The following is a 17,982-nucleotide window of genomic DNA, read 5'->3' on the forward strand; positions in this document are numbered from 1 at the left end:
AATGCAAGGATTAGAGGACAGCATTACTCGTGCTGCTGCTAAGATGGTGCCACACTCACGAGCACTAACACAGCTACCACCCCCTCCCTACTCCCTCCGTATCACACTCTTCACACTTTATCACACTCTCCGTCCCTCTCTCTTTCACTTCTCTCCTCTCTCTCTCTCACGTACTTCTTTTTTTTTTCTTGGCCCCTCACCTCTTTGATTAATTATACCCTTTTGGTTTTCTCAATCTCCACTGTTCTCTGTCTCTGTGCTTTTCCACCGTGCCTCTGACTAAATCTATTCTGCCTCTCTCTGTTATTCTCAAACTGCTCTCATCCCTCCATGCATCCACCATCCAACCGCTGCTTATATGGCTGGCCCTGATTCTGCTTACATAACCTCAGACACCAGACCCAGTTCCCTGTGCTCTCATTTACAACAGTGTTCTTCTCAAAGGATAGCTCCAGTTTGTTATTCTTTACTTTTGTAGTTTGAGCCACCGGGTTTGTCTGTGATTATATTAACATCATCAGCACACAGAGTTAATGACTGAGATACTGAAACAAAGTGAAAACTCGATGATCAAAACCAAAACTCTCCTTAATCAGGAGCCAAAGTCCAGGGAATGAGTTCATAGTCATGAAACATCTCCTCTATTCTTGTCTTTACTTTTATTTCTTTAGCCATTTTTCACTTTTGGAAATATGCATATATGATTTCAAATAAAGATAGGGGGAAAAAACGCAACTTGGGAAATGAACAAAGAGATTTTTATTGTGCAGAGGTTGGAATCTTTCTTTTACAGATCAGATGACTCTTTGATGATTCTGGAAATAGCAGATATATTTAACATAGATAGTTCAAAACAGTGATCAGTTTTGTTGGATTACTTTCTAAAGATTTACAGGGATTTATCTCGCCCAAAGCCTCCAAAGATTTGTCTCACCCACAGCAGGAGATCCATACAAATCATGCACAAACCATACATGTCAGGAAGATGTGTCGCCCCGTGTCATCTCTGTCACGGTTGGAATTCGCCTTCCAATCTGTTGAATTTTGGAAGGTTTGCTATTTTTTAATGCAGCAGCAGCAGCAGCAGCAGCAGTGTGTCATTTAAAATGGCACGGCCAAGTCTCCCTAGTCAGAGCCTGGGATTGAATGTCCAAAATCCTCATTAGCAGCCCTGCTTTCCCTCTCACTGGGTGTCATCCACAGACACACTCACACGTTAAATCTCTGTTCTGAAATGACTCACAGCTTTCAGTCTTCACACAGGTGTTTGCTTCTTGCCTTCCCTCCTCTGGCTCCTCAGCAGAGGGTGGGCACATTCTTGCTTCCTACTGTGGAGGATTGCGCTCAGCCTGCCCACAACCTCCGCTGTCTTTCCTTCGCTTCATCCCTCTCTGCCTTCTGTCTTCCTCCACTTTAATTTGTCACCATACGGCCCACATGTTTCCCTCACATATCCACAGCTATTGTTCCATTCTCTACATAATCCCCTCCACAGTATCGAGGCCAGTGGTTCACACAGGTTTGTGATCTTGTGCAGCAAAGAGGGATGTTGCTTAGTTACACTCAGAGGAAGACAGACTAAATGTTACTTTAACCTGACATTGGACTCATGTTCATTGTGTTTAATTGTCAGTTTCTGTTTACAACATGATATTATTTAGTTTATTTTTTTCATTTTCAGTTTTCAGACTTGTAGGAAACATTGGTGGACACATAAGCTATATCCTGGAGTGGTTAATGTTTTTAATGATAAGTGACTAAATCTGACAGTTTAGGAAATCTGTATTTCTCTGTTATTGCCGTAAATCACACCAGACCTATTTAAATTATTGCACTGCGCTGAAAAACAAGGTGATAGAATTAGCATCATGGTTCATTAGCATTAGTATGAGCTATGTTACCAATGTGACTTGGCTTTTGAACATTTTCCTAGTTTAATAGTTTATACAACCATAAACCAGCCTTCCAGCGTTAAGAAATACGTCCTGCATGTGGAGAATTTCAGTTTAACAGATTTGAAAACGACAAGAGGACAATTTGTGTCTTATTTTGCTGTGTAAACCTGATGACTAGATCATTAGAATAGGATGGCTTGAATGAACAGTTTAGGTGTAATCTCTGGAGAGCGAGCTGTGTTTCCCGGCCCAGCGGTTCCAGCTGATAAGAGGGAGATTACAGGGATGATTTACCACAGATTAAACCGGCGGCTCTTCCGGTGCTGTCACTTCTAGATCACCACTCACGCCAGCGCCTGAAACTTTAATGATTGATGATTTATTGGTGAGGTGAAATTCAAGCTGGAGCCCATATTGGAAAGGATTTTGATATATATGTAAATATGTATATGTTATTTTTTGTACCTTTTTGGCTCGCATCTACCTGAAGTACTAAACCTGCTACTTTACCCACATCAAACGCTTCCTAATCTGATAAAAAAATGTCCTTTGGGTGCTCTCATGGATTATATGTGCTCATCGTGATTATCACTTCTCTTTTTTAACAGATGGAAGTGTAGATAAGGTTGATCTGCCCAAATATTTCAATAGTTCTTGGTCAAATCCTTTACACGTCACAGCTCTCTGACTAGAACAACTATTTCCATTTTACTATGTCCTCCACTGATGTCAGAAGTATCATTAAAGAGCACGGAGGAGAATTACTTTTGGATGAGGCTGTGGGTAATCTGGCAACGGAGAGGACGAGCACACAAGTAAATCTGTGCAGGACTCCGACAAATCTGAAACCCCATCCATCCGCAAAATTCTCCCGAGCATATGGCCCGTCGACGTCCCACCAGGCTTTTCCACTCTGCCCTGCCAAGCTAATTCAAGAGTGACTCTCCAGCAGCGATTCTATTAGCAGGCAGAACAAGAGTGGGTCCTTAAATACACCCTCTGTGCTCATTGGTCAAGCTGCAGAGGGAAACAAACACTTTTTTTTCCATTACTCGTCTTCTTAAAAGCAGAGATTTAATTTGTGAGGAAGTGGCCAATCAAGCTTTGAGTCTTTGAGGGTGTCGGAGCAGGGCGGCGTGTTTACAGTCGTCTGCAGAAACGAGGCCTGGGAAACACGGAGGCAAACCTGTCCTTGAACCTGAAGCTGACAGATCTGTTGAAGGCGAGACTCGGTTGTTGCGCTTTGAAAAAAAGAAAACACGTTGACAACTGGAGAGCTTTAAAACCACTGACATTTACGGTATTAGCTCTCAAACCTTCAGCCAGCATTAAGAGCGTGAAGAGAGAAAGACAGAGAAGACAGCTGATAAGAGAGAAACAGAGGAGGGAGTAGCAGGGAGAAAAAAACGAGAAGGATGGAGGGAAAGTGAGAGGAGGGGGTGGATTTCTACCACAAACTGCATTTGACCAGTTTGACCAATGTTTACATGATAATAGGCTACACATACATACAGACCATGCACACTGGTTATATTATCACGTAAGCAGCTCTGAACACTGGACGATACTGAGAAACTGGAGTTTTTACATAAGCCTGTGCATGACTACCGGGCCTCTTTGAATCATACTTACGTCTCTGCCATCACCATGGCTACAACCTACACTAGTGTGGAGGCGCACTCCACATCTCTCTTCTGCTTTCCCTGGCAAGCCGATCCTACAGTCGTGGGTTAAAGTAAAGTAATGGGTGTTCAGGGTCTGCGTCTTTATCTTTCTTTGAAAAGCTTGACAGTGGCTCCTAGCTTTTGACTGCCTGTATCTGACTTATTGAAAAAGAATATTAGAAACCTTTGAAATGACTTGTTTGTTTTCAACCTCTAATTGGTCGTCTTTGCTCTCCTCTGTACATGATGTTAAGATGAAGCAGTGTTCTTGAGAAAGTGCCACTTTGCATAATCGTGCGTGCATTATCTGTTTTTTTTTCCTCTCTCACAGACTTTCCTTGTCCAAAGATGCCACGAAGTACTTTGACAGTGATACAGGAGTCCTGGAGGTTCCAATGACAGTGCAAGTAGCAGGCCAGGTATGTATCGTACTCTACACTGTGTACAGTCAGTGTATTTTACAGTACAGCTCTCGGTGATCCTGTAAACAGTGTACCTATCCTGCCGTACAGGGCTTGTGTCCTACTTTGTCCCTCACAGAAACAAACCCACTGAAGGTTGCAACATATTTAGCTGGTAACAAGCTAAAATTATCTCCCACCTCCGAGGCCCAGTTAGTCCATGGGCGTCAATAAGCAGAGCGTAAAGGTCATTTCACATTGTTTTACTGAAAATGTCTCCAGAAGCTCAAAAGATGGGAGGGAACTGTGAAGGAATGTACAGTGTGTGTTATTCTCTTATTCCATCGCAGACATGTTACATGTTAGAATGCATTCCTATTGTTCTGTTGCTAAGCTCTTACGGAATGAGGGATACGATTTCATAATGCCTTCACATATTGCCTGTATCATTATTGGTCAATGCCAGGCAATGGAGTCCCCTCAGATAAAGAAGACATGATACTCAATAGTCCGGATTAGAAATAATTTGTATTTCCCAGACAGGTGGTTCCTGGAAGATAAAGTCTTACATAACTAATACTTAGTTATTTTTTATGGGCATCAAAGTTTCCTGCTGAAAGAAGTTGTACAAAAAATGGTTTGTGCTTCAGAAATTCTCTAACTCTATAGTAAAAAATCATTTATCACATGCAAATGTTTGTAGAGAAGTTAATTCACAGCTCCCAAGGTTCATTTTGGTATGAAACAGTCGACCAATGACCTGTTACCGTGGTAACGATCATGCTTTCTAGAAAACTGGTAACCTTAACTGCAGTCTAAATTAATTCACTTTGAGATTTTGGGTTAATCTTGGATGAATTTGAGAGCTTCGGCTTCAGTCTTTTTCTGTCTTTTGTTTCCAACTGCGACAAGAAGTCACCTCTTTACACCAGTTGCTGTATACTGCCATCATCGTTGTTCCTCTCAACAGCTACAAATCAAAATATCTTCTTCAGGGTGCAGCTTGTATTTTGAAATATGAAAACAATCAATTCAGAAATCCTTGAAGTGGAAAATCAAATCCTGACAGCAGCCGAATTCCTTTAACTTGTCAGCTGCAGCTTTTATTAAAAAACACACACAGCAGCTGCTTAAACATTTGTGTTGCATCAATGCCAGTACTCTTTCTCAGTAAATTTAAATCTGGTGCATCTTCGTGCCATATTGTCACCGACTCGCCCCCTGTCCACCCCCTTTTCCCTTTCCCTACGAGGATGAGGAGAGGGAGGGGAGGGGAGTGTGGGGCTGGGTGGGGGAGCCAAAAGAATGGGCCAGGATGCTCCTGTGGAGCACTAAAGCTGTCACCCCTACCCCAGGCCCTGAGCTCCTGGCATTTAACCAAGTGCAAACATACACACACACACACCCACTGTTGTATGGTCACCAGACGACACAGCAGCAATGGTGCAGACACCAGTAAACAAGGTCATCTGCTGAGCACTGACATGACTCTAGAAGACGTCATCTTGACTAAATGAGGCACTGCTCACAAAATCATAAGATTATTTAGTTTTCTATAAATATATGATTTACCCAAAGGAGTAAATTAACCTGGTGATCCTGAACAAACCTTCCAGGGACCAAACCAACACACACACACACACACACACACACACACACACACACACACACACACACACACACACACACACACACACACACACACACACACACACACACACACACACACACACACGCGCACACACACACACACACACACACACACACTCTTGCGTACCAACCACTCAATGATGGAGGATGACTAAACTGGCCTTGTCTTAAACATTGATATTGCTTTTTAAATACATTTAAAGTGCATATATTTGTGAAATCAGGGACGTAAAAAGTCATATTTTTTGACAAAAGGAGCATCAGCTCATCCTCGTGCCATGTTCTTTGTTCTCCTTTCAGTTTTTTTCCTTCAGTCTGAATGATGTGAAAATGTATAATTAAGATTTTAAATGTGATAACAGTGCACAGCAGATTTCAGAACAGACACCGGAACCATGTTATGCAGCGTAATTCAAAACATCCTGATTTACACACGTTCTCATGTTGGTTGGACGAAATAAAGAGAATCCACATTAAATGCAGGTCTGTAAAGATGCTCCATGTTTGTGTGTTCAGGTGCAGCCTGTCCATTTCACGGTGCAGGCAGTGGTGACTTGCACAGACCTGCAGTTCGAGCCCACTGAGGTGGACTTTGGCTACTGTTCCGTTTTCCATTCGGTCAGGAGCCGCGTCCGCCTCTCCAACCTGTCCCTGCTGCCACAGGAGTTTGGCTTCCTGGGAGTTCCAGAGGTACTGCATGAATAACATGAGCTTCTATGATTTCAGTTTGCAGTTGTATGAATTTCTCTTCCTGGGGTAAATGTTAATGTATTTATGCAGTTCAGCAACCTGAATCCAGACACTATTCACTGAAAACAGCAAAGTGGAGACGAGTCAAGAGTATGTTCAGTGCTAGCTTCACCCATCCTGTCACTAGTTTTGTCTCATTTGCAGCTGTGATGCTATATGCTAACAGTGATCAATTAACAGTAAGGTTGTTGACAATGAGGTAAAATCCCGACAACAACATTGTCGTCTGATTTCATAAAAAGTCTGAAGCATTACCCTTTGAATTTGAGCTGTTTTTGTTTGTGTTTTCCCACATTACAGTTTATTGAGGTCCAGCCCAATGATGGCTTTGGTACTCTGCTCCCACAAGAAACCCTGGACCTTGATCTGATTTTCAGTGCCAACGAAGCCAGAGAGTACAACTTCCAGCTCACCTGCAAGACTGAAATTAACAGGTTCACTTGTAATCCTAAATTATTTTTTTTTAATGATATATATGGATATCTTTTATGGCACATTGATTTATGGAATGAGGAAATCTGGTTTGATTGCTGTCTGATTTATTAATTGATTAAATGATATGTTTGTTAATTAATTACTAAACATTTTCTTTTCCTTTTGCATCAGAGATTTCCTGCTGTCTTGCCGAGCAGTGGGTGTCCGCCCTCCCCTTGAGCTCTCCCATTCTCTGATCCAGTTTAGAGCCACGGCGTTATGTGGCAACTCCCAAGCCATAATTTACCTCACAAACCCTCAGGCCAACCGTAACCAGTCCAAACAACCAGTAACGCCAGTGGTCAAGGACGTCACGACTCCTGAAGGACCCAGGCTGTTCTCCTTCACCCTACCCAAGGACTCGGACATCAGCATCACACCTTCAGTAGGACGCCTGCTCCCCGGACAGGTGGAGTAAAACCCATCTTGTGTTTACCTTGATGTTAAAGGGGCACTCCACAGATTTTACAACTAAATAGCAGATTGCTCGTCCTGAGGAAGGAAAAAACAACTCTGAATTCCCCTTTGTGGCTCTTGAGAAGCTTCAACAGGTCTAAGGACACAAACCTGATGAGGAAATCTGCATTGTTTTGTAACCCATCAGAAAGTGGAGGGCAGGTGGGGTTTAAAAAGATACTGTTGGCTATTTTTCAAAGAAGTCTTGATTCGAGATCCTCCGATAAGCTTATTTTGAAGCTTTTAACCCAACTCATCAGCTGATGAAGACCATGACATCAGTTAATATTTCTTTGTCAGACTATTTTTTTGAATGAACTGTCCCATTCCTACTAGTGGTTGTAAAATAGGAGATGTAGGTAAATCAATCATCCTGATCCAGAGACCCTGAGTGAGAATCAGGACATGTTTGACCAGTCTTTGTTTAAAGTGTCCAGCTTTATGGAAGAGCAATATTAAGTTGCTGCTCTTCCCCTTTAACAAAGACTGTGTTAAGCTCTATCTCAGTAAACTGAAGATATTTTAGTCCTGATCTTAATTCAGCTCCCTCCTTATCACCTGCTGTCTGATTAATCCTGAGGAGCTTGATCTCCTGATTTGTGTTTCCTGATCTTGTTTTTCTGGAAAAAAATCATGTCCTAACAAAAGAAACACAACCTATTATTTGACCATGTAAGCAAACTAAACCTTGGACTATGAAGTAATCTGGTAATGTCCTTTTATGACAATTTGCCACAAATATGTAACAATCACAAAACTCACAGATCTCAGAGGGAAAATGTTGCTGCTCAGTTTAACTCAATAGGGTTGTAAATCATTACAGTGAGACAAACAAGCGTCACAGCTGCGACTGACTCACAACAGAGGATTTCATAGTGTAACACCGCACTCTACTGGACGCCTGATGGAAGTGAACAAGTTCTCATTCCTTTGCATCGTCTGTGCATCAATATCAATGAGTACAGAACACAATAAGAAAAATACTGAATCAAAATGTTATATTCATCAGACATCTTTGCAGTTTACTTGCTCTGAATTGTATTTGAAGTCTCTATACCGTGTTTATAGAAAAGATTTATCGATTGTATTCGTATTTCCAAACTGATAACAGAGGCCCACAGGGAGAAATCCAGTAAATACTCTGCATGACAGGGGGATTATAAATCTCAATCCTCTTGATGTGGTTCACGTTATATGAGAAACCCTGGAACACACACTGCCCAAAAAGTAATTTAGAATTCGAAGAATGGATCAGAGTAGAGATTAAAATCCCGAGGGTGTAAGAATACTACAATCTGAATGTCATTCTTCAGTTTCCTGAAAATGTGTACAACACAAAACAAAATACTGATCACCACGTTCCTCGAAACAATTAGTGTGAGAGATTAATCACATCAGTGGGAGCCAACACGATGCCCGCAAGCACCTGGTCGCTAAAAGGCAGCCAATGAGTTCCCTTAAGGCAGTTCTAAAATTAGCATCATAGTCACCAGAAGAGCTCAGTAAAAAATAGCATACATTTTTCTTTTTTTAGAATTCTAAAATAAGTTTAACATCAGACAGATTTTTTTTTTTAATTAAGCTTTGCTGTATGGTGTTGCGTGGTTAGTACCGTCAAGCTTAATGTTAAGATTAGGTTGAGGGCTGGGTGCAAAATATGGGGGTCTCTGAACGCCTCAATAGAAAAATTCTGGGGGGGTCTCTGGAAAAAATATTTTTGGAATTATTTGTCACGTACTATGTTCAATATAAGGTAGGCAGGGTTTCCACTACGTTTATTTTGCAGTGGTGGCCCGTTGCTGCTTCCTGATTGGGGCCGACACACATTGGTATCCTCCCTCTGACCTGCGCTCACTTTGCACAATAAACACCAACACTAATCCGAAGTAATTAGGACCTGAAAAGTACTGAGATTTAATTTGTGTTTGTTTTATTAGCTTGAGAATTTATGAGACGTGTATTTAAAAATTTTGTCCACACGCAGTTCACCTGCCACACACAACATGAGACTAGATGTGACACGCACATCAGGGTTAAAGTGACCGGAACGATCCGGATCGATTACTGTCTAAATACATGTGATGGTCAGTTTGTGTGAAGAGGGACAGAGATGGGCAGACACACATACAAACTCCTACAGACAGAACAGTTCTTCCAGCAGATAATGATGCAACACCGTTTTTTAACTTAATTGTTGCAGAAGAAGTGATGCACCGTTTATCCAGGAATATAAATATGAAGCACATTTTTTTAAAAGTGATTTTAAAAGTTGTATCATAGTCTGCAGGCAACACATTTTTACAAAACCACAGCACGCTGAGTACGTTAATATTTGATAGTCTGGGACATTATATATATTGAATGTATCCCTCCTTACGATTCTCTACCCTTCAGGTAGCTTTCGGTCTTAAAGAGCTCAGTGATCCCTAACATGCGACCATCTCTCCCCTCACCAGAGATGCAAGGTTCAGGTGACATTCAGACCCAGAATGTTGGAGCAAGAGATCACAGAAGAGGCGCAGCGTGTTGTCCAGCGAGCCAAGGTGCTCCGCGAGAAGGAGCTGGCGATGAAGAGACTCTCTGAACAGGAGGTAACTTCACACACACACACACACACACACACACACACACATCCACTCTACTGACCCCCTCTGCTGGTGAGAGAGTTTTAAATGTGGACACCCTTCCCCAGCTTGCAGATTTTTAAAAATCTCTTTCATAACCACACTTGCACATGGATTTTAACCGTCGCATGAACCCATCAGTTATGTTTATGTTTGTGATGTAAGACCAAAAAGGAGATCCCAGTGGAACCCGTCAAAGGAAAAAAATCACCTGCAAGTCTAAAGCACAGCAAGATGCCAGATGAGCCAAAGAAAGACCAACAATCAGAATCACCATATCCTGTCGACATACAGCCAGGGTAGGAGTTTTCTTTTTTCTTAGTCCTCACTTTTTATCAAACTTTATTTGGAAAACATGTCTAGTTTGCTGAAGGGAAATGCCTGTGAAGTAAAAAAAAATCATAAATAAATATTCTATTGCCAAAAATCAAAGATTAGGTCTGCATATAGAGAATAAATTATTCTTAAGGAAATATCTTTCACATGCTCCCCGAAGGCCCGTCTCTGTAAGTAGGCTATACCCAATTAATAACTTGGTTAGAAGTCTAAAATCCAACAACACTGAAATATACATTACACACAAAGCTTTTACTTGTACAGTCTCTCTTCTGCCAAAGCATAAGTGGTTTCATCAGCATGCCCTCTTCTCTTGGTTTGCACTGATCACACCATAAACACTGCAGTGTCTCAGCTGAGCTGCAAAACCTTGATGAAAAGGATTTCATTGTGCAAAATGTAAGGAGCGCTTGTTGATTTTTAAATGTGTGGGGTCTTTTACTTCTAGGTCAGAGCAGTATGAGCAGGCCAGGGCTTCTCTGCTGGGCTCCGTAACTCAGCGCTGGAGCGACTTCATCGTTCCCTGCTTCATATCAGATGGAGACCCTCCTGACGATGACAGACAGGCCCCACCGACATGGAGGTAACACATGGAGTCCACCTCCGTACATAGGAAACATGTCAGCCCAGGGAAGTTTCAGAACTTGACCGAGAATAGTCAGGAATAGACAACATGTTGTTTTGAACACATTCTTGTTCAAAATAAACAACAATAAGACAGATATACAAGATATAATAAGGCATGTGACTTGGTGAGCTTTAGTGGGAGGTGTTTTTTCATACCAGAGGAAGGAAAGTTGTTGTCAGTCTTATTGCGAAGCTGGTGGCTGTAGCTTCAAACATGCTGTACAGATATGAAACTGGTACCAATGGGCCTCATTCACCAAGAGAGAGAGACCAGGAACAGTTGTGTAACTATCACATTTGAGGTCTGTCAGACTGGTTGTCATAATGAAAATAATAATAATAATCTTCATTTGTACCCTGGGATAATCAGGTGTTTCAGCCTTTTTATCGCAATAAGGTTATAGCCGTACCTGAGGGTACGCTGAGGCTGAATGTAAATCTGACTGGCTACTGGCTGCTATGAAAGCCATGTGGCTCGCTCAGTAGATCAGACGTCATTACCTCTATGCCTTTTTAAACTAAACTAATACCTACTCTCATAGGCAGCAGAGTCAGAAGATGTCCTATTTAAGAAACTACACCAAATGTAGTTGCAATAAAAGTGAGGCAAAAGGAATAAAGGAGTAAAACAACACAGTAGCACCAGAGTTACAAATATCATGTTCAAAAAGCTTTCCTATAAAAAATAAGTTGTGAGCAGTGATTTAAAGACAGGTAGTGAGTTGGCGAGTCTAATCTCGTCAGGCAGGGAGTTCCAGAGCCTCGGGCCCTGACAGAGAAAGCCCTGTCACCCTGAGTAGCCAGCCTTGACCTCGGGACAGCTAACAAGGACAGGCTGGCTGATCTCAGGGTGCGACTGGGATTGTACGGAAATGAAAGTAGGGGCCAGCCCATGTTGAGCTTTGAAAGTTATTAAAGAATCTTAAAAACAAACCTGAATTTAACAGGCAACCAGTGAAGGGACGCAAGGATGGGCGTGATATGAGACCTACGGTTTGTTTTAGTTAAACTATGAGCAGCAGCATTTTGAACAAGCTGCAAACGAGTTACTAAGGTATAAAGTGCATTGCGATAGTCCAGACGGGGAAAGACAGAGGCATGTATTAGCTTTTCTATGTCAGGGAGAGATAGAACTGATTTCATTTTGGAAATATTTCGTAGATGGAAGTAGCATCTCATTAGTGTGTGTTTTAAAATTCAGTTGGGAATCGAATGTGACACCTAGATTTTAAGCTGTTGTTTTAATATTGGTTGCCAGGGGGCGTATTACACATGATAGTTTTAATCGTATGTTGTGCTGTATGAATTCATACCTGATTTTCCCCTCCGAGCTCACCAAACATATGTTCCCAACAACTTCTGATTAAGTTGCAAATTGCAAAAACCTTTTACCCAAATCAATTATATGATTCTGTATCCATCAGCATGAAAACAAGAATTCTCCCGACTCAAACTGCTTGAGTGAAGTGTGAGCTATTATCCACCTTCCTGATTTCATAGCTTGTCATGTCCCAACATCTCCTCAGTGCCTTCAACACGCTCTACTTGAAGCTGCAGTGTCCTGCTGTCAAGCCCTCTCTATTGGTGATTTCCAGCAACGGACACTCCATCATAGACTTCCATCAGGTGGCAGTGGGTGAGTCATTCTGAATGTTTGTGTGACTCAGTGGTTGTTCACACACTATAAATGTTCACTTTCGAAAACACCTCAAACACCTTTTTGTATTTTTGTCTTCTGCTTTTAGGACAGAGGGTGTTTAAGAAGTTCACAGTTCAGAACATTTCCAATGAACCTCTGGATGTATCCTTTCTGCAGAACCAGAGCTCAAGTGCTAATAGATTTAACATCTGCTAATTTAATTTACATGTCTGCTTCATCTTAGCCTTAATCTTAGATACTGTTATTTTATATCAGACTTCTGCTCTAACATTTTATCTACTTCCCTAAAACAGGGTTGTTTCCTGATCATAATGACTTCTTGTTGTGGTCACACATTTGTCTTTCACAGTTTCACTATTTCAAAGAGGTTATGCCAAATACATGAATGACTTCAAGCAACAAGTGAAAGTTTTAAAACATCTTTCTGCAGATAGAATGTAGTGTGAGGTTTGTGGTGCGTCTTCAATATATAAGAGGATCCGTTCACTGAAAAATCGAAAAAGTTTATCAAAAGATATTTCTTACTTAACTGTAAGTATTCACCATCACACACAGTTTGTTACAGTATGTTCAATCCAGCTGACAAACAAACCACCTAACAAACAAGCAAACAAACACACAGGGGCGGAAACAGAACCTCCTTGGCACAGGTCAATATTAATAAATAATAATGATGACCCTTCACAGCTCTTTTCTTTGACCATTTACAAGCTGAGGACGTCACTGCTGGACATACATGGTCCGATTTCTCTCCTCAATGCTCTCAGATGCATTGGACCAGGAGGAAAACACACTCTGTTGTTTGCCTTCAGTCCAGATCAGGAGAAAACGGTGGGTTGGAATTCATTATGAAGCACTGGTTTATTGCTGGATCCTAACAAACAGTACACATATATCACCAGTGTGTCACACTTCTCAACAATAATGAATGACCCAGACGTCAACAAGTTAATTATTCTAAATTAGTACTAGATCCCATGTTAGTCCACCGATTTGTCATTGCACGTCTCAAAAGAAAGTCAGTAATACCATAGTGAATATTAAGACCTTACCCTCCCACCCTCCACTATTCTCTAGTACTGTGAGACTCTGGACATCTGTGACCATAGAATGAGCCTGGAGGTGACGCTGCGTGGGGAGGGCGTGGTCCCCGATGTCACCTCGTCCCACCCTGGAGGTCTTTTCGACTTCGGCTGTGTGTTGGAGAAGGAGAGCACCTCACAGGTGGTAAAGGTCAGTCGAGAGTAGGAGTGTGAGAACATGAGTGATAACAGAACTGCATGGCATCACTTTGCATCCTTGGTAACAACATTAAGCTTGGTTTTGTCTGCAGTTGCAGAACAACTCTGCGGTGGAGGTGGGTTTCAGGGCGCTGCTTGCCAGTCTGTCTCCCCCCAGGCCTCAGAGTGCCGCTGAAATTGTCGATGTCATGCTGGGTGACTACACAGACTCTGAGGTCCGGCCCATTGTGGGTAAGATGAAATGAAGCTGTATGCTAATATTGTAATGTAATGTACTTTACAGATACAGCATTAAAATGATTAAATAGCATTTAGCTATACTGTACTTGTTGTACTGCTTATACTGTATGTTTCTATAGCATAACAAGCTGCCATTTACATGATTTACATGATTTACATGGTTGGTACAATTTTAAGTTGACCAGTCAAGCCATCCAGGCCGATATATTGGTTAGTGCCAGTTTATTGCAGATAGTATCAGTGTATATGTCAGTAGGTCAGTGAGATGGTTTTCCAACTGTAAAATCTTCCACTCAGTATGTATCTTTGGTCACATTAATTAAAACTGAAAAAGGGTTTTTGTGTACAAAAATACTATTCATTGTAACAGCCGTACTATTAGCTGACATAACACCAGTAGACATAGTGATGGCAATGTATCTTTTGTATGTTATACAGGAACCCAGAACTACAGTGGGCGGAGTGTGTTTAGTGCAGGTCCAGTAAAGGGCAGCATTGCTCCAGGACAGAGCCAGGACATCACCGTCACCTTCCAGCCTGACCACCAGTCTGTCAAATATTCTGACAAACTCACCATACAGCTCATGAATAAGGTCGGTAATAATAACACACACACACACACACACACCGCTTAAGCCTTTATTGCATTTCTTTACACAACTTGACCTTGGCCTTCATCACTGGTTGTAAAAGTCATCACTTGGCCCAGGCTGTCCAGATGTACTAAATGCACCTGTATGTTCTCTACTCTCTCTGGTCTTCATGATATCACAACCTCACCACTGTGTCATTTCTGCCTCTCAGAGTGAAGTGTGTGTGATGGATCTGACGGGGGCCGCCTCCTCACACAACATGTATCTACACGGAGGAGACGTCCTGAACGTGCCCTTCGAACCCCTCCTCCTTCCACTGATACCCAGTCAAGCTCAGCCCACAGGTAGCAAAGCCTCCATCTCCCTAACTTCTTCCCCTCTGCTGATGTTTTACTGGAACACAGAGTCAGTTTGAACGAGCTCTGGAAATGATCTGTGAAAAATCGATTCTAGCTTCAACCTCAGCACCTCAGTTATCTCAGTCATTGACTCTTCAACAAGACGGGAAAGTCAGGCGGGGAAATAAAGATACTGGCGCTATGAAGATGACGAATAACTCCCTGACAGATTCCATGATTTATGCAAGCAAGGCCAGAACCTGAGAAGTAGTAATATATGCTAATCGTAGCATGCTGACAGCACATAGGCTCATCACCAGCAGTCAGATAATATTCCACCACAGAGGCCATGTGTGAGAATAGGCACACCTGCTTCACAAGGCTATTGTGAGTTTTACTAAATCAGACAGATGTTGGTTGGTGTATTAAAATCACATCAATAATAATTGATATGAGACGTTAGATCTCTGCTGATTGTGTCACAGACACAAGGTTCCTGCAGGAAAGAAGATGTAATGTTGAATGTGAATGACACCCAGCAAAACTAGCATCATTGAAGTTTGCATATTTGCAGTTTTTTAAAGAAAGATGATATTTTAGGACAATGTGTTTTATTTCTCCTTCACTATACGCTTTGTATCCTTGATGTTTTTGCTGACCATTTTCCGTGTAGGCAGACTGTTGCTTTCATTCATTTCCCTACAGTATAAAACCAATCAGACTCTTGAAACATGCTCATACTGAACATGAGGTGCGCATTAATCCAAGTTAATGTCACATTATAATTGTGTGATATTACAGTTGCATAACCATGTGGGCTTATATCTGCCCTCTGTCTGAAAATGGACAACATGCTTTCAAAAACAGCAAACATTTATATTTAGGTATCTATGTAATGTAAAGTTTAAAGTAAGGGATGTCATCGAACACAGTAGTGAAGCCATGTTCAAGCACAGTGGTGCTGTAAGCTAAATGCTAACACTAGCATGCCGACATGTTACTACTTAGGATGTAATGTTTAACATGGTTAGCTTAGTTTATCTTGGCTCTTGAAATATTTAAAGCAAAGTGTTTAGACAAATTATAATTTTGACCTGATGATAGCCCTGTGTAGAAAGTCTGTGACAAAATTCAACCAATTCCCATCTAGTAGTTGATCAGTTGTGGACAAAAATATGGACTGACAGATTAATTTAGCGATCACTAGAGCCGAGCCACTTGCACTACATTCAAAGTTATAAATCAGGTCATTTGCTTTTTTTTAAATGTTTAACTGGGATTCAAATGAACTGTGCCAGAAAGCTCCATCCAAGAGAAGTTAAAGTCTGTACGACTTAAATGTGGTCAAACTGCTGACATGACCCTCTTTCTATCTAGAAGACTCAGAGGGGAGGTCAGAACCCCGCATCACGGTGCTGGTGACCCTACGGGCACGCTGCAGCGGGGGGGCCATCACGCCTGCAGTCAGGGAGCTGCAGGTGGGCTGCATCCGCTCCAGTAAGAAGGTACTGTGACTGCATGAGGAACCACAGTGAACTGACATGTGTCGTAGGAGGGTTGATAGCTTATTTCAGGCTGGAATAAACATCATACAAACTTGAAGGTTCAGTGTGTAAGATTTAGGGGAAAAGGATCTTTTGGCAGAAATTAAATATACAATAATCGTAGCGATGTTTTCACTAGTGTTTAATCAATCTAACCCTTTTGTTTGTTTTACTCTAGAATGGGCCCTTTATATTTAAATACTTTATATTTACATTAGGAGCAGGTCCTCTCTATGGAGGCCGCCATGTTATTTACAGGAGCCAAAACTGGACAAACTAAACCCCTTTTGAGTTTTTATGACAACTGAAGGCTAACACAGGTTCTCTTTCATGTTTGGAAGGGGAGGGTGAGCTGAGGGGTGTTCAGCTGCAACATGCAACTTCACTCACTACATTCTACACACTGACCCTTTAACAGAATTTACCATCACTATTATGTTATATCCTTATTATTCTGTTTGTTAATTTCTTCATTGTTCAACTGCCCCTACGTTGTTTCATTGTATGTCTCTTAGGTCATTGTACCATTTTTTTTGCAGAGTGGTGAGTTTTACCTGGATAATGTGGCGTCCCTTCAGCAACAGGGCTTCAGTATAGAGCCCAGCAAAGGCACAGTGGAGGCAGGCCACACACGCACCATCAGGGTCACATGGATCCCTCACAGTGGACACAAGGTGAGGAAGAGACCACTTTCCTTTCCTGCAGTATTTACTGAAGCGAGTGCATAAAAACGTCTTAGCATGAGTCAGTAAAAAGTTTAAACTGTGTCAGTTGGGATTTGATGGCAAAATGTGGACTTCATACCTGCTGCAAATGAAATGTTAAAAAGTGTGATTGTGTTTTAGTCTGTGTTTAGTCTTTAGTCACATGACAAATGGATCAGGGAGCTTGATGATGAATTGAATCGATGATTAAAATAGTCAAAGCATCTTTAGGTAAAAATCAGGTCCCAAAAAAAAAGATTAAAGTCTGAAAAGTCTTAGCTCAGCTTTTTCCTTCCTGACAAAAATTGTGGAAACTCCGAATTTTGCTCATTTTGTAAACTATAAAGTATAAAATGTGTAAATCATCAACCTTCTAAATCCTGTGTCAAGATGTTTTACCTTTTACTTCACTATTTGTTTGTGCATACTCTCCACTCACCAATTGTTTGTGTGTGTGTGTGTGTGTGTGTGTGTGTGTGTGTGTGTGTGTGTGTGTGTGTGTGTGTGTGTGTGTGTGTGTGTGTGTGTGTGTGTGTGTGTGTGTGTGTACGTGCAACACCATTCAGCCCTATGAGGTGGTGCAGACATGTGTGCCTCTTACTGTTAAGGGGATGAGAAGCATGTTTACAGAGTCACCTTGATGGCTTCGGTCTCCCACACTGCTGACTGACCTCTGCTGTACCTGGATGACGGCCACTGGGGAGATCTGGTCACACACACACACTGAAACTATACACAGATATGCCATATACTGTATATTCAGTACGTGCATGAATTCCCTGTTT

At 41.7% G+C, this 17,982-nt stretch overlaps 1 protein-coding gene across 1 annotated transcript in view; it reads left to right on the plus strand.

The window, feature by feature from the left end:
• The window catches only part of cfap74 (cilia and flagella associated protein 74), a 34,858-nt gene extending 16,876 nt beyond the window's left edge, over positions 1-17,982 (plus strand). Inside the window, 18 exon segments of the mRNA XM_047340171.1 lie at positions 3,891-3,978; positions 6,127-6,300; positions 6,661-6,794; positions 6,967-7,243; positions 9,747-9,881; positions 10,080-10,213; positions 10,699-10,833; positions 12,404-12,513; positions 12,623-12,678; positions 13,249-13,368; positions 13,615-13,770; positions 13,871-14,009; positions 14,457-14,611; positions 14,823-14,955; positions 16,327-16,454; positions 17,033-17,167; positions 17,764-17,803; positions 17,806-17,982. Of these exon segments, the coding sequence (XP_047196127.1) occupies positions 3,891-3,978; positions 6,127-6,300; positions 6,661-6,794; positions 6,967-7,243; positions 9,747-9,881; positions 10,080-10,213; positions 10,699-10,833; positions 12,404-12,513; positions 12,623-12,678; positions 13,249-13,368; positions 13,615-13,770; positions 13,871-14,009; positions 14,457-14,611; positions 14,823-14,955; positions 16,327-16,454; positions 17,033-17,167; positions 17,764-17,803; positions 17,806-17,867 (2,311 nt within the window). The 3' untranslated portion in view covers positions 17,868-17,982.

The sequence above is a fragment of the Hippoglossus stenolepis genome, chromosome 6 (assembly GCF_022539355.2).
Source record: "Hippoglossus stenolepis isolate QCI-W04-F060 chromosome 6, HSTE1.2, whole genome shotgun sequence".
NCBI lineage: Eukaryota > Metazoa > Chordata > Actinopteri > Pleuronectiformes > Pleuronectidae > Hippoglossus > Hippoglossus stenolepis.